Raw genomic sequence first — 25,819 nt, forward strand, 5'->3', positions numbered from 1 at the left:
TTGAAACTGCTCTTTTGTGTATATCGGTAATCATGCCGTGTAAGTGTACCTAGCCCGGATAAATACAGAGGGTTGTGTCAGGAAGGGCACCCGACGTAAAAGCTTGGCCAAAACAAACATGCGAATCAAACCTCTGAAGATGGAGGACACTGATTCGCTGTGAAGGGGAAAGCCCATAGGAAAAGATGTCGCGTAAGCGTACCTAATGAAGTGGCTGTTGAATACCGTATTTTCCGGTGTATAAAGCGCACCCAAAAGCCTTAATTTTCTTGAAAAGATTACCCTGCACCTTATATGCAGATATATGTGAAGTAATATTGAGCCGCAACAGGTCTCACAATTATTGTCAGCACCCACCGACTCCATTTCCCCCTGTAGAAGAAGAAGTGCGTAACCCCAGCCTCTACTGTAGCCGCTTATAATGTGCTGTGCCTTCTATTTATATATTATGTTTGGATAAAATTGTATTTATTAATAAAATGTACGCCTTGTAGTCCGGTGCTCCTTATGTATGTATGTAAAACGTTTGACAATACACTATTCATTGGGGGTGCGCCTTATACTCCGGTGCGCCTTGTACACCGGAAAACACGGTACTTCTTTCCAAACAACTTCGAAACAGGAAACATACCGTGTTACTATTATTATTAGCCATACGTTCATTTATTTTCTAATCCGCGGGTGTGCTGGAGCCTATCCCAGCCATTTTCAGGCAGTAGGCGGGGGACACCCTGAACTGGTTGGAAGCCATTCACACCAATAAAGATGATTGCATAGTTCATAATTAATTTATCACGAGCGGGTAGTTCCCAAACAAAAACCTGAATAGTCTGGAGCCCCAATGAAAGCCTTTGTTTACTACAAAACGAGAACATGATTTTTACATGTGAACAGTAGATGTCAGTAATGGCTCAATGTAGTCCACTGACCTCTCTCTCTCTCTCTCTCTCTCTCTCCTTCTCTCTTGCTCTCTCTCTCTCTCTCTCTCTCTCTCTCTCTCTCACTCTCTCTCCTCTTCTCAGATACATGCAGTAAGCATTTATCACAGATTGTAGGAGATTATTCTAAATCAGATTATTGCACTGCTACCATCCTATAAAAAGCAAGGTCATTATGAGCTTAGCCTCATTGGCTTTTGTGAAGCATGTGCTACATTGCATTAGATAAATATTGCCGTTATTTTGCCACTTTTTCTAATCTTTATCGCTAATTCTGAGTGATGATTCAATTGACTGACTCTGACTGGTATGCTGGTACCTATACTCTCTGTCAGGAATGAGCAATTTAATGCGAGTGGGGGATGCTATTTTTCATCAGAGCTACTGAGGGTTCAGTCATGACCTAATCAGATGCATGACAAAAATACAATTTTAAATATGGACAAAATATGTGCATGTATATAAAAAAACACTTGCTCTTAATGCAGTTGATTTTTCTTCATACTTTTTTTCACGTGCATGTGTAAAAGATCCACTTTCTTAAAATATCAACAAAGTAAATTGTGCATTGAAGCAAACAACGAAACCACACTGTGGGGTTTTATGCATTTCATTTGACTCAATACAACCTCAAAGCTGTGCTCATCACTTACAGTATATTAACAAATTCCCAGCAGACAAATCAGCCCATTTCCAACAGAGCTTGGGCGCCATCTTATGCATTTTCTGGGACACTACATTGCTGTCATTGACGGCTCAAATTTTAATGGGAGGACTCCTTTAATTGATTGCAAACATTTATGCTTTCCTCTTCAGAAGTATTTGAATCATAGTCATAACTGGATGAGTAACAAGAAAGCGTCTTCTCTGAATCTGAACTCCGTGAGCCCATTGTTTTGTTTCTTGAGCAAGGCAAGACGACTTGGCGTGACGTCACGAACTGGGGGCGGGACTTTCTGAAAATCCCCAGTTTCGAGCTGGCTTGTGGCAGATTTTGGACACTTTAAGTCATTTTTATTGGTGTTTTGCATTTGACTAAAAATGTCAGCCTGCGTGTTTTGGGTATTTTAGATGCTATAAAACGTTTTTCTGATGTCAGTTCTTTTGGACTGGTCACGTCAAACTCTTAAATTCAAACGATAAACTACTCCCACGGGGTGGCCTGAAGCCCTTCTAAAGAAGCTTCACAACACATGCATGCAGGCGGGCGGGAGCGTATCCAGGGGCAACTAAATCTCAGCAGCGGCAACCTAGCCCAGATGAGTCCCGATGGAAACTCACACCCAGAGACTCTGAATGACAAGCAAACACACACTGGGTTAATGTTTCCAACTCATGGTTTGAATGGGCACCTTGATTATCAGGTGGTTATGTACACACAATGTGCCATAAATTAGTGTATAGCACAAAACAAGCGGCATGGGCATACATTTGAATAATGACCTATTTGGAAGGCCCGAATTTTGACCCTGGAATCTCAACAATATGGGGCACACATGCTCACCACTTCCGTCCGTCCGTCCGTCCATCTCTCCATTTTACTTTACTTCTTTTACTTTTTTACAATGGTCATACTGAGGAAACAAAACTGTGATCAAGTCTAAATTGTGCCTCTCACATTTTATGATTATTTGGTTGTAGTTCAATTGATTTATTTTGATATTATTTTAATAGTGAAACGAGACAAAGGAACATTTTGGCACAGTAACCGGCATATGTTAAATAACCATTAGGGAAAATTGTATGATGAACTGCAATTTGGTGCACTTATTACTGAGGGATTGTGTATAAAATGTATTCTTACAGTTACACTGGGTGGGTAAAAAGTGGCCTTAACTTTTGAAGGAAGCAAACAAATTAGTTCAGGTAACAACTGTGTACTATATTATTACAGTATAGTGAGGAAGGGTCAGGTGAAAAGAAGGGGACATTTTAAGAAGGAATGAGGAAGCAAAGGACAAAAATGGAAAGTGGGGTCTCCCAAATTCCATCAATGTTATAAGAATTTACACAAAAGAAAATAACACTGGCCTTGAAACGCTAATTTCGACTCACAGGACTGGTTTTAAAACCATAACCGCTAGAGACCCTCCCCAAGCAAGAAACCTGAACTATAACTCGAAAACACTGTTTTGAATATACGAGATTAAACAATGTTGACTTTATGTAGATATAATAAATACGTGTATTTGTCATGAACCTAGTGTGGCCCACCCTGTGTATGTACTGTATTTTAAATCTGGATTAACCAAAGATGGCAGTATTTCCTGATTTCTTGAAGTAGTCGCCGACCCTTGGCCGTGCGCTGTGACGCCTCCCGAGCGTGGGGTTTCCCGGAGCTGAGTGCAGGGTTACCGCGCCCATCTCTGCTGTTTGATGGCCGCAGGAAGAAGACGCTGAGTTCCTGACGCCGAGGAAGGAAAGAGGGACGACAACGTCGTAGGACCAGGGTGTTTTTTTGTTTGCCGTCAAGGTGGAATTTGGCTGCGGAGAGTGCTCACGCGGAACTGTGAACGCATATTTTGGGGTGAATCGCTGCCTCATATTCGCTCGATTGTGCCGGTGTGTTTTCACCCCCCTCCTCGGCGGGTTTCAAAACTGTGTTCGGGGAGTGCCGCTCTCTGCTAGCTACACTGAGCGCCTGGCTGGAGAGAGGAGCGACGAGCTTTTACTTGTTTTCAGCCGATGTGATTTTAAGCGCTGATTTCACTTGAAAGCGGGTAAGGATCTATATTTTCCCCATTTTTTTGCCACACACGATATATTGTGTATGCGGATTGCTAAAGCTGCGGAGATGAACCAAGGGGTTAACTGATTTGAGTGCCTCCGTTAGTTGGTCACCTTGATGGCTTGCTTGGTCGTGTCGTTCGCACGCCACCCTAACTACTAAAATGGAGGTCGGATTTGAAAGGCATGGTTTCGTCCTGGGATATTTGTCTAGATTTTGCATAATATGGTCCCATTTAAGTGGGTACAGTTATAAACTATTCTTTAGAAAGTTTTCTACGTTAACTAGCAACTATAGCTTCCAACTAATTTAACCGTTTTACACACGTCCCCTTGCAAAATAAGGGTTTGTTTAAACCACAAATGCTTATCCTTTTGCCAGTTGGTCGACATGTCGGCCCATATCTTTCCTACATCCTAAGGTGGTATAAATCTCATCTACTAATGGCCATAGCCTTTAAATTTACACACTGAAATTGCTGAAACAACTTCTGGCCTCTGCGAAACACTTGTGAAAACCCCTTTCCTGTCGTGGTGCAATTTGTAGCATCATACTGCTGACAACGAAGCCAGTCTAAAAATGGCTTCTTCGCCAACACGGAGCGCCGCCGACACCACCCCCTGTTTTCTGTCGGGAGTCCACGCAAGTTAGCCGAGCAGTGGCCGCAGCCTGGCGTAGCTCTCATTTGTGTGTTTTGCTCAATCGTGACATAATTCAGTCAGACGTTGGTAGAAGTTTGCGAATGATATTTAGACCTGGAGGGTGTTACTGTTTGTTCTGCTCAGATTATTTGCCGAGAGTGTCGGTGCTGGAGGGTTTTTGTCAAAATCTCTGTATTAAAACAATAGAAGTGGATATTCAAAAGCGAGCCGAGTCTGGTGTTGAATCACTTTTGACTTTTTAACGAGAATGAAATCCAGGTTGCATGGGGAGACGACTTCATACCACCTTAATTAGCCCATGGCAACATTGTTGACTTGTATCAAACAAATGCGTTACCCTCGCGTTCTAATGTGAAAAATAATGTGCACACTTTTGAGTCTTGGGTGAACTTCTTGGTGTAATGCAGAGAAATCCAATCTAATTGGCTCGATGCAATCTTGTTATCTCGAGCTGGGGTGTGTTGCTGTGCGAGCTGCTAGCAGCTACATCGGCCATGTCCCATACCCGATCGCTTCGTACGCTCGATCGTACCCCGTGAAAATAAAACACATTGAAATGATATTTCTCCGGTCGGTAATGCCAAGTCCAGCAGTCGGACCTCGTGTGCGTGGCATGATAAGATTTAATATGTTGAGCAGGCGGCTCGCCGGACGTGTTGATCGTCGTGCGCCTCCCCCCCAACGAAGGGGCAACAAGATGCCGCTTTTAGCAACTTCCCGTCGAGCTGGACTAATCGCGAATGGGTGCGGGCAGTTGAAGTCGTCGTGTTGGCCTCCCTTTTTAACTTCTATCCGAAAGAATCGTTATAATTTACTCGCTCGGTTTCCATTTGGCCGGTGTGTCCCCGCAGCGCCTCCAATGAATGGGTTCCTGTATTGTGGGCCCGAGGAGCTGCACTCAACAAGATGGCGTTCAAAGCCTTCCTCATCAGCGCCTTTCTCCCACTCGTAGACAGCTGCCTCGCGCCGGATGGCTTCGAACTTTGGGCCGCTAGCATTCATTTCCCCGTTGTTAAAAAAACACCCAAGCAAAATTTAAAGGCCATTTATTCCCCGGTCAGATGAAAGCAGTTACATGTAAGACAACAAGATAAGGAATTGACTGATGAATGAACATTGGGAACTGCAAATCAATGTCTGATCACATTCAATGTATGCATGTCACCATGTTGGTGGTATGGGGCCTTTCATCATCGTAACCTAACTTTAGCAGTCTGTTTGTATCCAACCTCAAATATAATTAACTTTGTAAACAAAATAAGATTAATTCCTTTTTCATTTTTTCATCTTATCGTGAAACAATTCCTCATACTCTCCAGTAGGTGGCAGCAGTGTTCTCATTGTCACACTGCACAAGGAGTATTAACACTTCAACAGGTGTATACCTACAAGAGTTCAATCAACAACTGATACTATTTAAGGGCAAGGTGCGGCGTTTGGAGAAGCGCAAAATATTTTCATCTTAATGTTGGCATTATGACAAAACATAATTGAGATACACTGCATTAGATGTCGTTCAGCTAGCAACCACTCATTTGACGACAATGAGGTTAAAATCTTAGAAAGAACATAGATGGTTTGAAAGGGGCGTAAAAGAAGCGATTCTTATAAAACAACTAAATCCTTCATTAAACCGAATGGTTGGTTGTGGTACCAGGTTGAGCGTCAAAGTTGACGCGGTAGGCTGCACAGAATTTTTGAGGATATGCCATGAAGAGCTGTTTTATCATATATGAAGGGGGATTTCTTCCAGTGTGTATGTGGCACTCAGAAGGTTGATTTATTTAAAAATACATTTCAGATTCATTCTTTATCTGTCGCAAACTCTTCATTATCACATCTGCCGTCCATCAACCATAAACTTTCTCCTGGATCTTCATTCATGTCCAGTGCTCTGCTCGCATACATTTCATAAATGGTAGTTATTTGTGTTTGAGGACTTCTTCCAAGAGGCCAACTAGCCATTGAAATCAAAAATTTTGAAGTGGCCCCTAAGTGGTCGTGTGCATATTGTTTTTGCAACCTGTAAAAATACCAATAGTCCCAAACTCAGTTGCGTAACTTGTATGGGTTCACTCTCACTACACATGCTTTCCAGTCACAACCAATCATGGTTTCGGGAATGTGACGACTTAGTAGTGGCTAGCGGCTGTCTCACGAACATGTCCGGGATTTTCACTATAATGACTGTGATATTTGATTTCCATTGAAGTTGCATTGCACTTACACGCGCACGCAATGTTGTGCTTCCAAGAGACTCGTTGCACAGTGAACTGCTAACTTGGTGAGGGGTAAATGGATCATCCAAATTCAATGTGTTAAGTAATGTGATTAGGCCCCCAAGCGTCATTTACTGTAAAGCCCAGGGTTCACCTAAAGCAATTGTGTGTTTCTTGGGTCCTGCAATGTGATACCGAACTGATGCACACATTCATAAAATATTGGCTCAAAGTACCTTGAAAACATTTATTATGATATTAATGATGATCTTTGTTTATGGAAAAACACTGACAATGTTGACAATTTCTCACTGTCTGTCGGAAACATACATTGCAACATTTTTGAACGATCATCTCTTCAATGTTCCCGGAAAATCCCAATGTCCCACTGATCAGCTATATTTAGAACAAGCCCGTGGGCTATTCATGCGGTCCTTGGAGGCCACCTGTTGTCCGCGGGCACCACGTTGGTGGCACTTGGTAATGGTTGATGCACTGGCTCAGTGGTAAAGTGGCAATTTCCCAACCCGGAGGTTGGTGGTTCCATCCCTAATATGTAATGTGAAGCGATCCTACATTGTATGTGGTTTCACGGTCATAGTGGACCCATGAAGGAAACTGTATGTGTGGCCTCCGACAAAAGATGACTTTGACAACCCTGCTTCGTGTGGAGCAAAAACATTTATCAACCACACCCGGAAATGAAGCCGTGTTGTTTGGTCCAACCTCATCTAAAATGGATTGATACAAATTGGAAAAGTGTTATATGGGATGATGAGTAAACATTAAAAAAATGGAAATTGTGGACATTGTGTCTTCTAGACCAAAGAGGAAAATATCTACCCAGACTGTTATGGATGCAAAAGTCAGTACCTATGATATTATTGGGCTATATTGTGGCATGGATAATTTACATGTTGTGAAGCTGGAAGGTACATATAGGTTTTTGAGAAGCGTATGCTGCATTCAAAGAAATGTATATTTATTTTTTATGGACCTTCCCGTTTATTTTAGAAAGAATACCAAACCACATTTTGCTGCTGTTACAACAGACCTGTCCATCATCGAAAATCATTGTATTCTGTTTTATTATGTATGCAACACAATTTTCCATCTTCATTGACATCGGGGTTTTCCAAAATATTGCCACTTTCCACCCATTTTCTGTTTATACTATATCCTTCGTGGCATTGGTGTATGTCCTAACTGGTAAGATCACCCGGCCGTCACTTGCATGATTGATTCAGTTCGACCGAGATATTATAATAACAAGAATAAGAAAACCTTTCATTGTCTCACAATGAATAAATTCCAGATTACATCAGCAAAGGTATGAAAAGAAGAATGTAGAAGAACAAAATATAGGAGCTGCTCTCAAGGCAGCCACTCCAGTGACAGCACCCTGAAGTAATATATATTTTTTAATGGGTCATGACAATATTTTTTTTTTTGGCTAACTTGTCTCAATTGTAAACTATCTGCACTCAGAAGATGTCTATTTTTTCAGTGTAGGATTTGCATGATGATGTATTTTTAATCTCCAAATGGTAAATACAAATGAGATTATATTCTTAGTCTGCCTTTTACTATGGGATTTTATGGTTTTAGCCAGTTAATCATTCACCCCACCCCCCTTATGATTTTGTATGTTTTAGCTAATTTTAAGCATGTATTTATTGTTGTTCTAAAGAAAATATGAGTTTTCAAATCCTGGAATAAATTGCCAATTTAATTTCATTGCATCATCCTGTCGTGGTAGAATTATGTTGTGGTTTCATTTTCTGATTTCCTCTGCAGGTGCATTCAGCCTGAAACAACCGTGAATATTTCAAAATTTACTTAATGACAGAAAATTCAAAGATAAAAACAAATCATCCATCTAAAGGTTTTGTGTATGTGGTCTGTTCAGATAATATCAACACATACTCTAAACACCTTAAAGATTATGTTCCATCACCGGTCTGCAATCCAGTCCTGTGAGGCAAAGCCTTTGCACGATTGCACATAATCTCACAAACATGAACACAAGATGACAGTTCTGAGTATGCGCCAATAGATGGTTGTCGGGTGTTTACAAAGAGGACCGGAGGCACGAGCATTGTAAAAGGGCGATTTAGCAGAAAAGGCTTTAAAATGCTTCTTGCTGTTAGGGGGAACCCACTATCTTAAAAAAATGATGTCATCAGTGAGGACGTATTTACTTGTATTTACTGCTGCTTCCTTGTTCATCAGCATGGGGCTTCTTTGATTGGCCTACGTACGTTCCAATAACATTACTGTCCAAAACTTCCCAGCATAAACATGGAGAATGCTGGGTTTAAGTATTTGACACTTTGTTGGAATTCACCCATTTTTGATTCTATTATAGGGACCAATCAACTCATAACATTCGTCGAACCCGAAAGGTTACCTTACAGAACAAAATCTTATAAGAATTAAGAGTTGACTGTTTGTCGTCATTGGTCAGGAAGGGACAATACCCTTATTAAATACTCAACCATTTAATTAACTTTGGCTCATGATTAAATTTAATTCTGTACATGTTCTGTTTCCTCTGAATCAAGTTTATAGCCTTTTTTGCATAAACTGTGCTCTGTTTCATAATTTCAAGCCGAGGAAATCAGACTGACTTGTCCTCATATCTACAATTGGTGGATGAAATCTTATTAAATAATTCTCCCAGCCAGCTACAAACGTTTCCCTGTACAATAAGCAATAGTTGGAACAGTTGTCTAAAGTAATCCACAAAGTTAAAGCTCTCACATGATGGCCAAACCTGGACCTGCTGTATTTCCAGTGCAATCCTTACTTTGTTTCTAACTACCACCACCTTGCACAATAAAGTAACCAGAAAGTCTTGTAATGGTCCGTAAAGGAAGGTCATGTGAACTCAATGCTCTGTGTACTATTAGAACATAGGTGCATGATTAACCGCCTGAAAGCATGCTACGTGAGAATATCCCACCACCTACCCCCTCCCATCTTAAATGATTTATGTTGACTTCTGGCACTCTGCAAGGTACCTTCTTAATTCCACACGGCTTTACATTTGTTTTGAACGGTGTCATTCAGAAAAGCAGGTACAGTCTGTCTTGCAGTGCAGCTCACCGTCTTAGGTTTTGGGGAGGCAAGACTGAGACCTTGCAACGTTGTATAAATGGTCATTGACGTGCATGTGTTTTCACATGCAGCAGTGAGTCGTTCCCTCTCTTGGTTGCCACCATGCTCGCTGCAGTGCCAAGTTGACACGCACACATGCACCCTTGGAATGGAAGGACTTTTGAAAACTGTTTTGACATTTTCAGTTTGGTTCACTTGTGCCTTAATGATTCCTGGACACGCACAACTCTTGATGTCATGAATGAGGCATGGCTTTACAGTGTTGCTTTTGATAACCGAGTAGTATTATAGCATTAGCAACTATGCTTATTTGATAAATTATCCTATTTGGTGATCTTTTTTCCTGTTTTATTGTTTATGCAGTATCATTTCGCCTACCATGAACTTGAAGAGAATGGTACCCGGCCAGATATATTTCGGGTACACGAATGTACCGCAAGACCAGCATACAGTGCCTGTGTCATTCCAATGCTTTGACATTTTATAAATGCACAATGCCGTTCATTCAGAATGTCAATAGAAGCCAAAATCATGAAATTTCAATTAATTGTCCAGTCCTACGTCAGTATATGTCCATCATATAAGCCTTATTTAACAACATGAGCTTTTTTTAGATGTAGATGAATAGAAATATCTTACCACGCGTATACATGTGTCATTTATTTATTTATTTTTAATTATGAGAACCGTTGGTGCATTTGTCACATGGGACCTTTGGAAATGAATGAATGGCCCGACCTGAATCTAAATCTGCCTCTATACAGGAAGTGAGAAAGACGTCACTGAAGCGAACCAATTCGTAGTGATGACAGGCAAAATACAGTGGTAGTATCCCACACTGATGGTAATGGGGCGAAACTAATCTCTTCTTTTAAGCAGCCGGATTATGGCAAAGTTTGAAATTTGAAGCACGGCCTGTAGACAGAAAGGTTTTTTTCCCACTTTGATGTCCATCTATCATGCGACATTCTTAGCAAAGTACCACAATGGTGGAATCATCACAAAAATCCCAACAATTTGTCTGGTTTAAATGTTTTTTCTGGGCTGTTTAACCTCAAAATGCTGTAATTGAACATGCCTGTACATATATTTAATTCAAAGCATAAAAGGGCTGAAACGTCCTCTTCCGAATCAATCCAATTGAGGTAATGTGATGGCTGACGGGTCACTTGTCGTGGATTGTACTCCCAACAACAGATTAGTGTTCAAAATTACACACTTGTCATTTCTCAAAAATATTCAGATAGTGGGAGTTTTGATCAGAGAAATCGCGAAGCAACTGTTGGAACGTTCCGATAAGAACTGTGTCACTTTATGTGTGCTTCTTTGCACCCCCGGGATTTTGCTCTAGTTTTTGCCAAGCAAAATGAGTTACATGCCCTCAAGCCTTTTATTCATGGCCTCACTATTCTTCTTGACTCTTTCCTAACATTTTAAACGTATGCACACTCAAACCGGGATCAAGAGAGACTTACTGTAGGTCTGCCTTTTTATTTCACAATTTTACAGCGGTGACCCACAACATGATTGCCACTTGCGTAATATGGCATGCACTCGATGCGCAAAAAAAAGTAAAAGCATTCTAGTTGGTCCTATTTTGTTATGGCCGGTTGCCGTGTGTCTTGCTGTTAAAGGGAAGCTGGAGATGTCGTCATGGGTTGAAGAACTTTAAAAGCTGCTCAGGTGCCTTGTTTCCAATTGTAAACATGCATCAATGATGGACGTGTTAGGATAATTTTGTTAGAAATGAAATCTGAGAATTGGACGATGAAAGATATCATTCATACAGCCTAAAATAACCCAATATTAATTGGAGAACCTTTAGGCCTGGAATTCATCAATTCTACAGTTAAAAAAAAATAAGCGTCTGAGTTAGTTTAGTACTAACTACCCATAGCCTATATACTACAAACAGTCAAAAGATGAGATGTTTTTTGACATGGTATGATGACCAAAGTGTGTCCAAACATTTGACTCGTAGCGTATGACTCAAATTTTCCACTAGTAGCCCCATTCCTGTAACATGTCAACCTTTACATTACAACAAACTGCACAAAAAATCATTGTAGGCCCCAATATCAATATGTCAGTTGAATCAAAACTATTGTGTCCATTGTTAAAGTTCTATCCGCAATGAGCTGTGTGTTGTTGGAGATGATGCGAGACTGCGTCTTGATGGGGCTTTTAGAAAATGGCCAGGAGCAATACCCTTCTGTATTTTTCCTCTACAACCCAGTCCCTTGTAGCAACACTCTGTGACCTGGTTGCATTTCGACCACATTTGACATGCATCACTTCCTAAAAGCACTTAGACAGACTTTTACCCAACAACCAGGCGGAAGAAGGGATGCTTTGGTTGATCCAGCATCTTGCTATCACTCGACACTCGATGTTGTTTGGAGTGCTTCAAATCATGCAATTATTCTCTGCATCACCTGTTCCAACTGTCATTGTAATTTTTGCCCACTTTATTTTAGTTTGACTGTCCACATCATTTGCACATCATTCATTGTTCAGTACTCTAGCACAAACGATACCCTTATGTTTTTTCAACAATATCAACATATTCAGCCAATCAAAAGGATTCTTATGACACAGTCCTTTGGCCTAATCTACATCAGATTGACCTAATTTAGCTGACTGCTCCGTTTATGCTCACATCAAACTTTCAGTGAACCCTGCCCGTATGTAACCCATCCCCGTGTCATGTTTTCAGTTCAATGTTTGGTTGTTGGCATCAGTTCTTCTGTCCGGATTTACTCTGTGGCCTGGTGATGTCATACGGTAATATTATCCCAAGATCGGATGAGCACAGGCAATTGTGTTTGTCATAAGAGAAGTCACATCATTTGTATTTGTCCTATCAAATTCTTCATTTGAGTTTTTTCCCCAAAGAACTTTTTGGAAGAAGATGCTTTTCTATTCATCATTTTCATAACAATGATGCTATCTGGATTATTTTTTTGTTTGTTAGTTATCTTTATTTTTTTGTTATTATTTTATTGTCCACATGCGCTAAATGTTTTGACAAACAAAGAAGAGAAACGGGAACCGCCTTTCTAAAAAGGAAATGCCTGCTTCGTGCTACGCCATTCTCATCAAGACTGTGGCACCCTGTACAAACACATCATTACGGGTAGAATTTGTCGTCAGCTGCTGACAGATTTATGCAAAAGATCAGCTGCAATAACAGCGTACATTAATTTTTGTCCTTCCTATCCCTCCAAAAATCTTCCTCCTTGCTTCATCTGATTTTTACCATGTTCCTGTTTCTGAAGCATTCGTAGAACACAAACTACCATGACAACATGCAGTTACCCATTACGGTACGCTCACAACCCAAAAAAAATCTCTTCCCTGGAGTGTTGTTTTGTGGTGTCTGGGCTACAATGTCTTGGCCATGTGCATGAGCAAGATGGCAGTGAAACAGGCGACACTATGACATGACGTGGCGAACTACGCCCATATGTGGCTCTTTGAGTTTTATTCTGCTTAACCACATTGGCTAAAAGATTTCATGACGGAGCGCCAAATGTCAACTGCCTCTGCATACTCGCAATTCTGCACCCACAGATTTCCAGAATTTATTTGCCAAATATTTTTAATTGGGGGGCTTCCCCCATTTTTCAAATATTCAAATATCGAATGCGTTTCACGAGTTGATCAAAATTGCATTTCAATGTGACTGAATTTATTTTCTTCTTTTTACCAAACTATGGTCAACTATTCTTTTGCTTTGCTGTTTTGAATCCAGTCATAATATATACATTTGTATACACTTAACCCCACCCCCTCCAAAAAACTGAAGTAACTTTAGGTCAGTGTTTTTTCTCCTTGTACCAAAGCCTTAGGATAAGGTTTTCCAACTCTGCTTGTTCTTTGCATTAATTAATCTGGCCCTGGCCTTCTTGAGTCTTCTATCTCGATCCTCTTTTGCATCAAAGCCGGTTATTGCATACTCCTTATGTCATCATGGTTGAGAAAATACGCCTGGAAAATGTAGCCCTTTCCTGTCGTTACGACTGCTTCGAGGGTGTGAAGAAACGTCCGACACCTTCGAAGAAGTACAGATGACGACTGAATAAACCTTTTCATCGATGGACCACTCCTGTATGACTGAGAGCTTACACGGACATATTAAGTGATAAATGTTTCCAGAAATCAATGAAAACATCCTTTATAGCTTGGATTTATGGATAATTTCAATTTCAGCATTGTTAAATATCACTGCAAGATATCGTACAATGTTCTTAAAATGTATGAAGCATTTTTTTTAATTATAGTTTGCCAATATTGTCCACCCATTCTCCATGATGATTCCATAGCCAACATATGAAACCAATCTTTTTGCATGCAGGGCTGCAAAGCAGAATTTGCCTTAAAAATGTACATTTATCCCTAATTAAAATTTAACATGTGGCTGCCTTACTGGCACTTCCTCCCCTTTTCTATACCATGCAGTGGACGAGATGTCGTTACCGATAGGAGTGGCTGGAAAATGTGAAGTCTGCTTCCCTCCCCTTTTTCTCTCCGCCACCAACACCCTCCCCCTCTACCTCTAAAAATAGCCGACAGAGAGAAGGCACCGAAGTCAATGCTCTTTCTATTAGACTGGTATAGTATTGGCCTCAACGCCACACTGCCTCAGTCATGCTTTGATGCTAATATTAATCATTTCACAATGAAGCATTTTATCAGATTTCAGAATAGTGCACAATGAGGCTTTACATGGATGTGGTTGGCTTAAATGCATCTGCAGATACAGTATTTTGCATTAGATGCAAAATTTGTAAAAAAAAAAATTGGTCACTTTGGTCCCCTCTTATTTTTTATGGTTTAAGGACTGTATTGAATGTAAATTTCTGTGTATTTAATGTATTGGGATTTATAGTAATGATTCCCTCTATTGCAGTTCAATGTGGGTCATTTTTATGAAAAGGGTGGCTATTCCTTGGCTAGGTCTGGCTGGTTCGAGTACCTTGCTAATGTCAGGTGGCTGGTAAATTAACAAGTTGTAGTACAAAACAGAAAATAAAACATTTTAATTCACACGGAACAACCAATTCTTTTCGTGAATATTACCGTAGGTAGTTAAGACGCCCTGCCTACATGTGGACGCATGTATCAACACTGACCAATCAAGTGACTGGTAGCTACCGGCTTGTCCCCTCCGGGATACGGTGTTCCTTTAGAATGTGTCAATGCTACCATAGAATAGAGGTAAGATAAGATTATATTTTTTTGGGAGCTGAGAGTTTCTCCAAAATTATTCAGGTTTTTGTGGCTTTCCCACGTGGACTAGGCTGCTTAAAAAATTACCAGTACTTTTTTTTTTTTCAAATTCGACCAGGTTGATTGCCCACGTGGTCGAACGTTAATGAACAAAATGAATCAACAGTTTGTTCTGCACCAGTTGACCTTGCCACTACTGAAAATGAAAGTTTCGATCTGAGTGGGCTCTGAGTTTATTACATTGTATTTTTTTAACACAGCTTGTATGTTTGGAAAGTGAAAGTATCAATGATAAGAGCTTCTACCCAAGGATTGGGGTCAGCTTGGATAGCCACTGCTTTTCAGATCATCAGCAGGTTTTGTATTAAACGGATTTGGCTGGAGGAGCTGAATCAACTCTGTCCCAGGATTACAGGAATGACATTGGAGGAGGATAGTTGAGAGTCTCGACGCCAAAGCGGCAACATTTTCATCCGCTGCCTCTCATCCATCGGGCACCCGTGTTTTACCTGTCGTGCTGCCCAAGTGTTGTGGTTTGTCCATCTGCTTTCTGAGCACCTAGAAACTGAGCTGGTTTTGGTGATTTTGGCTTAGGTAAAATTTAGTTCTGTTTCTTTCTTGTTTTTTTAAATTATTTCTGGTTGTCTTATTTCGAATGAGTGTGTTTTGCTGTCATAAGTATACATGTATTTAATGTAATTCTCAAAACTGTAAAAACTTGTAGTGTCTGTCAACTGCTTGTTGCTAGGTAACATATTCAAGACGGAAAAAGAAACGTTGAGATGTCCTGAAGTACTTTGCTTGTTGTGAATCTGCAACTTTGTCTCCTTTCGTGCTCCCATGAAATTGCAGGACGTTTTTACTTATTATTCCACTAGCGTTATTCTTACATCCAACTTAGATGTTAAGAGCTTTTCTATAATAACAACGAATGTGATTTTGTCACCCTCAGATCAGAAAGAGTCTTGGCGGCGGAGCGAAGCTCACTATTAGCAGAGAAAAATGAGTGAACTGGATCAGCTACGCCAGGAGGCTGAGCAGCTCAAGAACCAGATCCGAGTAAGTCAGCTGCTGCCCTCAAATTTTTGTTTTCAGGTTTTTTTTTCAACATATTTTGCCATATGATGCTTTTCACTCTTCAAAGTAGAATTTAAAACTGTTGAATTTACATTACCGCAATTTCCAGACTGACACTTTTTTTTCCTCCACATGCTTGAAACTACTTTTTAAACAACCCAAAGCCGTTGGTTGTGCGCAAAGACCAAATGTGTCCCAATCCTTAGAGGGCTCGGTCTCACATCCCAAAGTGTCGACAGCTCCAAGATATAGTTTGAGAGCGAGCAAGTTGCCGCCTAATGTGAGCTCAGGCCCTCTATGCCACGTCACTAAAGACTAAAGAAAAGGTCCCAGATATGAGTCGACCATATCCAATGTTTACTGACAGTTCCCAAGGCAAAACAATTGGGAAATAATGCTGTTACATAAAGGCTTGCATTCAGGGTCATTTAATTGTTATTTCGCCCTGACTGGACCGTTCCAATTTAAAAAAAATCACAACTGAGGAAACTGTTGTCCGAGTCTTTACACGTCCCCCCCAAAAATGTAGTTAAGGACACATTCAGTCTCCATCTGTCAAATTACCACACAGATTATTTGTATTTTTAAAGCACGGACAGCAGCAAATCTTTGGAATCCATAACACATGAATAGGAGCTTTTGATGACTGGTTTTTAGAGAAGTGTAGCATACGCGATGCATGGTTGTTAAAAGGAAAGAATGTATATTATTTGTGTGTAACATGGACACCATTGGTTTATTAAATAGTAAAGTGTGGCCTGAACACTGGATGCAAAAAAAAATGTTTTCCCAATTCATTTGGTGTATTTTATATTACAGTACTGAAAAACGTGTAACACGGTTTGCAAATACAGAGACAACTGTCCATTTTAATTCAAATCTAATCAGACTGTTCTGTTTCAGGATGCCAGGAAAGCCTGTGCTGATGCCACCCTGTCCCAGGTAATTAAATGTCTTTCTCAAGTTGCTATGTATTTGTTTTTCTCAAATCCATGTATACCCTTTTATCATGGAAACAGAAATGTCTTAATTATTTTTAACGGTTATGGTCATATGTTGCCTCTTATTGCATTCTGTCCTCTTAATCCCATTTAGATTACAGCTAACATTGACCCCGTTGGCCGCATTCAGATGCGCACTCGCCGGACACTGAGGGGGCATCTGGCTAAAATCTATGCCATGCACTGGGGCACTGATTCAAGGTACTTCATTCAGCTACAGTCAGTCCATTAACTAAATATTTCATGCCATCGACCCACCCCCTTTACTCAATGCAGGAAATGGATATAAAAGCTTGCTTGAGTGTCTTTGTGCTGGGTGCTTCTCCGCAGGGCCCTTGTCAAGTCCTGGAATTACACAATACCTTTATCTTGCAACCAGAAGCTCCTCTATTTTTAACATCTGCCTAAAGCCATTGTCGATTAGATTAACATAAACCTAGTGTTCTAATACATCTGATCTAACACATCAACTGTGGTGTATTTCGACAGTAGAAACCTTGGCGGTTCAGTTAAACGTTTATTGGACATGCAGCAATCAAAATCCCATGAAAAACTGCAACTTTCTACCAGCTGCCAGCTTTCCTCTTTAACCTTCTCATGTTTGAGTTGCCATTGGGCTTTGGTTTTTATGAGACAACTGTCTGAGATTCAGTCTCCCAGAAAAAAAATGTCACATGTTTTTGACCCAGCACCTAGGCTGCGTCTCCTGACACTGATGAAGATGATGAACTTGGTTCTCTCTTAATGTTAACCCCACAAAGGTGAAACAAAATCAGCATAAAATTGTTGTTCATCATTGAAGCACAGTTGCAGTATGCTGCGGGTGGATGCTTTGACATCGCAATGGATTACTGTACTTGTCGGAATGCCGTATTTTCCGCATTATAAGGCCTTTGACCTTTTAAAATCCGATGCGCCTTGTGTATGGTCATTATGGTCATTGTGTCGGGTTGCACCCGACACAGCGTAAGCTCTGTCTTGATGTAAATACGACACAATGTCATCTTTTATGCACCTGAAGAATGGCGGCATCCTACCAAAGCTTGCCTGTGGCAGGAAAACTTGTTTTAAAGTACTTATAACTTTGTTCATATTAATTGGCTTTATTTGTAAGTGTTCAAACAAACCCAACTAATGCGCGAACTTGAAATGCATCTTGATAAATCGTGATGTTGACATCGATTTGTGTGTGTCACACATCTATAAAACTGCCGTTTTGGTTAATATTATAATGTATGTAAAGGGCAGATTGGAAAAGGTCCCATCAGATGTAATCAATTGACCAGAGCTCTTAAACTGGAATGATTTCAATCGGAATGTCAAAATTGTAAAGAGTTTCCTGTTTGAGTGTGCAGCTCAGTGTGTGTCATCATAGTTAAGATGAGCAGGCTCCCAGTGGGTCTCACTGTGCTTTGCTCACTGCTCTCCCTGCTCCTTTGTGTGTTGGACCTGTCGCTGTAGTTACTTGTTGTATTCATCTGCAGAGCATGCCTAACAAAGCTCAGCTTCCGTCACCCCGAGCTTTTTATTTTTGTTGAAATAAAACGAGAACATTAAATCTGTTTGATCATCGCTTTTTACAAAGAATTCTGGTTTATTGCAAAATGTCTTCCTTAATGATGATGACAATTACTGCATTTGCTGGACTCGAAGGTGCACCCGAGTCAACGAATGACATGTTTTAAAACTCTATGCGTATATAAGGCACGCTGGATTTTAAAGCACATGGCCATCTTTTGAAATAAAAAAATTAAGGCGTTTTGATGAGCCTTGTAGTACAGAAAATATGGTATTGTAAAAACAATTTAACCTGATGTATTTATTTATTTTACATCATTAGGCTTTTGGTCAGCGCCTCTCAGGATGGAAAACTTATTATTTGGGACAGCTACACCACAAACAAGGTAAATTTCACTAACAGTATTCATGACCATGTTCTACATTCTGTCAGAATCAAATAGCCTCAGATAAGATTTGCTTTTCCACCACAAATGTTAAAAAGGCATGTTTGTCACATTTGTAACATTTTACCATTGTAAAATGTGTATTCAAATTATAAGGGTTTAAGCATCTTTGTGTGAAGCACAACATGATAAGGAATATGACGGCGATCGTCATTGATAAGCTATTGAAGACACATCAAACATTTAGGACTCATTTCTAACAATAAACCACAAATTGAAAATGACTATACCCAAATTATGGTTTCTGCATTGATTTGTTTGTCTTTTTTGTATCGTCCCCTCAAACCTAGAAAGATGTGTATGTTACTGTATGCTGTTTATGATACTTAATCATTCCGCCCTTTTCAGGTCCATGCCATCCCACTGCGCTCCTCCTGGGTGATGACGTGCGCTTATGCCCCTTCTGGTAACTATGTCGCATGTGGAGGCTTGGACAACATCTGCTCCATTTACAACCTGAAGACCCGTGAAGGAAATGTGCGCGTTAGCCGTGAGCTGGCTGGACACACAGGTAGGCTGGACGCCACGTTCATTTACTTCATCTTCACTCCTCGCAACCTTGAAAAACAAAAGATTTACTGAGGACAGAAGTACCGTATTTTCCGGTGTAAGATGCACCGGAGTATAAGGCACAGCACCCCCAATGAATGGTGTATTTTCAAACTTCTTCCATATATATATATATATTCAATGAATGACAAAAGGTTTACAAATATAATGTACAAATATATCAATGTTTTCCATGTACAAGGCACACCACATTATAAGGCGCTACAGTAGCGGCTAGGGTTACACACTACTTCTACTGGAGGAAATGGAGTCGGTGGCTGTTGAGAGTAGTTGCAAGACCTGTTGTGGCTCAATATTACTTCAATTGTAAGGCGCATATGCGCAGGGTCATCTCTTGAAGAAAATCAAGGTTTTTGGGTGCGTCTTACACTGGAAAATACGGTACTGTGCCTGTACTCAGCCATGCTAACACAACCAGTGCAGTTTTTGTCTTTGTGCTTTCACTTAAAATTCAGACCATTTGGATGATTTTCATGTCAGATATTCCTGTCACGAGGTCTGTGAGCGTGTTTTCCAAAAGTATAACATATTGTATTTATATAGCCTTTCTTTTCACGAATGAAAGTTTTGTTCTTGAAGGGCAAGTATTCATCTGATCTGTGTCACATGACACAGGAAGTGTGTCAGCATTTAAGTTTTTGTTCCTTCACCATAGGGAGGGGCGCACACCATTGACTAACTTTCGATGAATAAAGCATCCAAGTGAGAAAGTGAACATTTCTATTGTGGAATCATAATTAATATTATGACATATGTCAGATTAATTTCATGACTTTTACCGGGTTATGATTTTGATTATGATGCCATCTTCCTGTAGTGGTGATGTCACATAACTGTATTATTACTCACATTTTTTTTGAATGGAAATTTTTCAAGAGACTATCAGAAATCAATATTTGATATTGATTCTTTTGCTAACAGGCTACCTGTCCTGCTGTCGCTTCCTGGATGACAACCAGATTGTTACTAGCTCTGGAGACACTACCTGGTGAGTTGGTGCACTGCACCCAATGCAGTTCTCCGTATTCTATCTTCTACCTAAAACTATGACGTGTAGCCTTGGCCATCTTGGCTAATTTCATCTTTTTTTTCCTGTATAAATATTATTGTCAAGGCATAAAAACGTGCATTTTAATTTTGCACTCAGAATACTGATTCCTAAATTTTACTAGCAATCTTTTTTTCCACCTAGTGTGTCACTACTGACTTCAAATATTAATATTTGAAGTCAGTGAGGTGGACTCACTCCTTTTCCTCAATATCTTTTTCTCTCTCTTTATTTAATTTTGTCCCACTCGCTTTGTTTCAGTGCTCTGTGGGACATTGAGACCGGACAGCAGACAACTACGTTTGCTGGCCACACCGGTGATGTGATGAGTCTCTCCCTGGCACCTGACACGAGGCTGTTTGTGTCTGGGGCCTGTGATGCCTCAGCCAAACTCTGGGACATCAGAGAAGGAATGTGCCGGCAGACTTTCACCGGCCATGAGTCGGACATCAATGCCATTTGCGTAAGGCTTCTGATTGACCCTCATGCATAAGTCAAATCGTAAAGATTGCCGTGTTATGTGGGTCACATTATCTTGGCTGGAAATATATCGTACTTCTTTTTAAAATGCCAAACATATTCATTTACAATATTTTCTAAAAATCCAGTTCTTCCCCAACGGCAATGCCTTTGCCACGGGTTCAGACGATGCCACCTGCCGGCTGTTTGACCTGCGTGCTGACCAGGAGCTGATGGTGTACTCGCATGACAACATCATCTGTGGTATCACCTCTGTGGCATTCTCCAAGAGTGGCCGTCTACTGCTGGCTGGCTATGACGACTTCAATTGCAATGTCTGGGACACTTTGAAGGCTGATCGTGCAGGTAAACAAGCTTGTTCCTCACTGATTGCGTTTAATTGGGTAAAAATAATAATCCCGAGTTGTATATAAATGTGAGAAGACACGCATATACTCACCAACAACACAGCTGCGTGGACATGTCTTTTAAGCATTCACACACCAATAAATATTGTGCAGTGAATATACAGTGATACCTTGGTTTTTGACCATAATCCGTTCCAGAAAGTTGTTTGAAAACCAAAACAGCACTTTCCATTATAATCAATGTAAAAAACAATTGTCGGTTCCAAGTCTAGAAAACAACTTTTTAAAGCACTATTTAACTATGTTAAACTGGATAAACACGTAATAATAGAGCAGCTCATTTATAAAATACTATAAAAACAAACTGTAATGTTTTATTTTCACCAATTTTAACATTCATATTCAGTGCAGTTTGCTGTGTTCTGATCCAGCCACTTCTGCTTTTTTTTATCGTGATTGAACAATACAAACAACGTCGACTGACAATGGAACGCTACACGAGGATAACGTACGATTTGCAGAGATCTCAGCCAAACACGTCTGCGTCTACTTAAAAAAAAAACTTTATTCAACAATACTAATGTGTCTGTCACAATAAGGAAGGCACGACACGAGGACGTGATGTATGAGGAAGTGAAGGATAGTCGAGTGGTGCATTCCGGTGCGCTCAGTTTGGTTGAGAACCGAATTTAGGTTGTATACCGTAGCACAAGAAACCGAAATTCTTGCTTGAAAACCGAATTGGTTTTCAACCAGTGAATAACAAATGTTTGTTATTCACTGTGTTCACAGGCGTCCTGGCTGGTCATGATAATCGGGTGAGCTGCTTGGGTGTGACTGACGATGGCATGGCAGTGGCAACAGGGTCCTGGGATAGCTTCCTCAAGATCTGGAACTAGAATCTGAAGGTATGAAAAGACACCAGGATGTTCACACTGTGGCTTTATGTAACACACATGGGACCAAGTCCAAGTAAACAGCAATGGTTTTGTTGATCTTAATTGATTACATCCTGCCTCACCCCGAGAGCAAGAATGAGTGCCATGAACTGGTTATAACTATCAATCAACATCAAACTCGAAAGAAGGAATGTGGTCAGTTGAACTGAGCTTTACAATGCAATATCATCCCATATTGTTATACTATAAAGAGAGACTATACAGTAAAGTCACGTTATATCGATATTCTCGGGCGTCGATGTAACGATATAATGTCGATATAACCGTACTATCGATATATCCGTCCTGCGCCGAACTGAATTAAAAGGGGGGGGGCAATACATAAATGGGGGATCTTTGATATGGCATGTAATTTTATCATTGGGTTCATGGATTGCGTATCTAGCATGCTTTTTGTACAGTAGTGAAGTGAAAAATAAACTTGTGCATAAAATAAAAATGTCTTTACACTTTTTAATGACTATTTCATTTCAAAAATGCAACCAATGCAAAATCCTCACATTGTCGTATACACACGAAACCACGAACGCCAGCATGTACAAACATGAAAAACAGTGATTGTTGCAAGTGATAAAGATATCTGAATACAACACAATTAAATACATGGATGGAAAACAAAAACTGCAATGTTTACATTACTTGCGTTGATGCAGTATTCAGCGGCACGTCGAACGAACTCTTTCGCGATTGAAGATTTGCTCCTTGTTGGATTCTCCTCGACAGCCACTATTGCCTTGTACTTCGTTCCGAGGTCACAATCCTTACGTTTCGCCATGGTTTAAATTGGTGAACAACAGTAATGTATATAAGCTCTGGTACGCCTTTTTTATTGTGCTCGCGTAAGAGCACCGTACTAAGCGGATTATCGTAACAACCATGAATAGTACTAAACGGAACTAATTATACATAAAATAGTATCGTAATAAGCAGTATTATCAATATAACCGATATCGATATAACGAGACTTTACTGTACTTATTAGACTTAAATGTACAGCCTATGGATGAGGAATTTGCAAGCTGTAAAAATGTTCTTCGTAACTCAAAAACTAAAAATTATGCAACACACGGAGCTTTTGGGAGCGAATTTCATACAACTATGCCAAACTGGTTTGGTACAGCGTGCCTGACGCTGAAGGAGCTTCATAGCTTTGAGTGTTTGGGAAAGGCTGTCATTGATGATCTGGAGAATCTCATCTGCGCTGGCCTCTCTCTGCCTCAAAATGTCCGCCACTGATTGTTGTTGCATTGTAACGAGCAGCAGCCTTTATATCACTCATTTGTATTTGATTATCAAACCTGTTGTTCTGTCAACTAACAGTTTTGTTTTTTTTTTTTCATTTTCAGATGGTATCCGGACGCCAAAGTGGCATGGACGACCATTCCAACATCACAATGTTTAATTGTTTGCATATCCAATCTTTTCAAAACATGATACTGACTCAAAACACCCAACAAACTATTAAGGGCAAATATCTCTCACTCTCTCTCCTCCTCCCCCTTAAAAAAAGAGCACAATTGTCTGTCACTCATTCAGTTGCAACACTTACACGTCAAGCTATTTGGTTGTCTCAGAATGGACAGATGTAAAAATTGTGCATTCCTCTTATGACCACAGTTTCACTTAAGATTATTGCACGACAGCGATCTCACTCTTTATAACTTCTTGGACATATTTCTTTCTTTTTTTTTCCTCCATCTGCGGCAAAGTCCAAATGTCGGTTGTCTGTTAAAATGACGATCAAATCTTTGTATTATTTGCTAATCTTTACATGTTTAAATAATGTTTTCATTCGATAATATCCTTGGGAATTCAGCTTTATCTACACAGGAGAACAAAGCGAGAGAATTTTGCTTCAACGGGGAGTCCTCAAGCCACTTTTGGCCCTGCTGTATATTTCGACCCATGAAACTTCTTCCCCCCCCCTCCAGTGTAGTCCACAAATCTTTGTTTGCACAAAAAAAATGTAAACTTTGCATATATAGAATATTGTCTAAAGAAAAACAGTTAACTAACCAAGCACATGCTGTTATAAATGCTCGTTTTTAAAATGCAAAAACCTTAAAAAAAAAAAAAAGAAACATTTAACCATTCTTAAACATTTTTGTCTGGCACCAGTCTAGACTAACGAAATGAAGATTAACCTATTGGATCATAATCCACTCAACCCTTTCTATATTTTATTTGACTTATTTTCCTCCTGTAGTTTTGTGTTGCTGCGGTTGGAACTGAGGGATGCGTCTGGTTGCTTCGGTTGCGAGTCGCTCCATTTTAGTCAAACTGTGTTCCAGAGCTTTCTCAAACGGGTGCCCATTCCGTGCTTGGAAATGCAGTTACTACTATGTGAATGACACGTTGTATAAATCAATGTTTGAAAATAATATTGAAACTTTTTAAGTTAAAAACTAAAAAAAAAAGAAAATTGGTTGTCTGCAATGGGTGGGTTATCTCTTAGAATCGCATGCTGTAGAATTGCTTCAAGGTGCATATGGAAATAAGTCCTTTGATGTTTTCTTTCAGAAAAGAACCTGTTAAATATACAGTATCAATACAATGGTATTTATTTTCTTCCCCCCACCTCCCAGTTTTGCTTCCTTTGTTTTTTTGCTACTCCGTGCATACCATAATACAACTAAAATGGCAAAGCTATGCACATGAGCAAACCCTGCATTACAAATGGTTGCTTGATCCATACTTGGGGAGGGATTCCGCAAATTATTTAGACGTAAATGTAAATTGTACACACTCGCATATACAGTTAATCACCGAAACACACCAATAGGACACATTTTCATTCCTTCTGTAGCAAACAAAATTCCACTTTGAAAGAAAAATATTTTATAACACTTTCTTTCTGTCCTTTAAAAAAAATCTTGCAGCATCTGAATGACAGACTTTTTTTTTTTGTTCCCTTTTCCTTGTAAACAAGATGCTCTTCCTTTTAGCGGTAGTGCCATTGTTTTTTCTCTGCAACAGTCTGTACAAAAAAGATGTGCTGTAACTGTGTTAGGCCTCGATTTGGCAAAAAAAAATGAATAAAAAAAGTCACAATTAATTACATTCCCTTTCCTTTTCTCTTTTTCCATCAAATAACCATAGAGCTCTGCACCCCCTCTATTCCCTTTTCACCTTTTGTATTTAATTTTCAAGTGAGTCAGTGTACAACCGAAAGCTGGATGCAAGATAGAAACTATATTAAAATGTACTGTTATTTAAGATGTAATAAAAAGCAGTTTGAGATGACATAACTGTGTTGAGTGTGATTCACTTTGTGCTTCCAATTGAAGCCACAATATGAAGTGGCAGGTTGATTTTCCTTGTAATTAAGGTTTGGATAACGAATGAATGGATGAACTATTTCTTATTCTGCGTTGCAGTCGCCAGTCTTGCTTCCAGTCATGTTTGGCGTATGAAGTGTGTGCTGATTGTACCGCTATGGCGTTTATCTTGTCTTTTTGTTGTTGTTTTCCCTGT

At 39.9% G+C, this 25,819-nt stretch overlaps 1 protein-coding gene across 2 annotated transcripts; it reads left to right on the forward strand.

The window, feature by feature from the left end:
- The first annotated feature begins 3,315 nt into the window (after nt 1-3,315).
- gnb1a (guanine nucleotide binding protein (G protein), beta polypeptide 1a) lies at nt 3,316-25,593 on the forward strand. 2 transcript variants are annotated; one of them, XM_089011974.1, is made up of 11 exons: nt 3,316-3,658; nt 15,852-15,958; nt 16,880-16,918; nt 17,072-17,178; nt 18,818-18,881; nt 19,290-19,452; nt 20,433-20,499; nt 20,821-21,022; nt 21,168-21,384; nt 22,179-22,294; nt 23,692-25,593. In XM_089011974.1, exons 2-10 carry the CDS (start codon nt 15,902-15,904, stop codon nt 22,283-22,285), a joined length of 1,023 nt encoding a protein of 340 aa, XP_088868100.1. In that variant the 5' UTR covers nt 3,316-3,658; nt 15,852-15,901; the 3' UTR covers nt 22,286-22,294; nt 23,692-25,593. The 2 variants fall into 2 exon arrangements, with proteins under 2 accessions (XP_088868100.1, XP_088868109.1); XM_089011983.1 differs by lacking the exon at nt 3,316-3,658 and adding an exon at nt 15,319-15,493.
- Nucleotides 25,594-25,819: the final 226 nt, after the last annotated feature.

Source organism: Hippocampus bargibanti, linkage group LG01, assembly GCF_051943395.1.
Source record: "Hippocampus bargibanti isolate YZ-2025 linkage group LG01, ASM5194339v1, whole genome shotgun sequence".
Lineage (NCBI taxonomy): Eukaryota > Metazoa > Chordata > Actinopteri > Syngnathiformes > Syngnathidae > Hippocampus > Hippocampus bargibanti.

What these genes read in the sequence shown, in the direction of transcription:
- gnb1a (XM_089011974.1), top strand. Translation starts at nt 15,902, where the DNA reads ATGAGTGAACTGGATCAGCTACGCCAGGAGGCTGAGCAGCTCAAGAAC. An exon ending in CTGATGCCACCCTGTCCCAG is followed by an intron (nt 16,919 to 17,071) that starts GTAATTAAATGT and finishes AATCCCATTTAG; the next exon opens with ATTACAGCTAACATTGACCC. An exon ending in TTTGAAGGCTGATCGTGCAG is followed by an intron (nt 21,385 to 22,178) that starts GTAAACAAGCTT and finishes CTGTGTTCACAG; the next exon opens with GCGTCCTGGCTGGTCATGAT.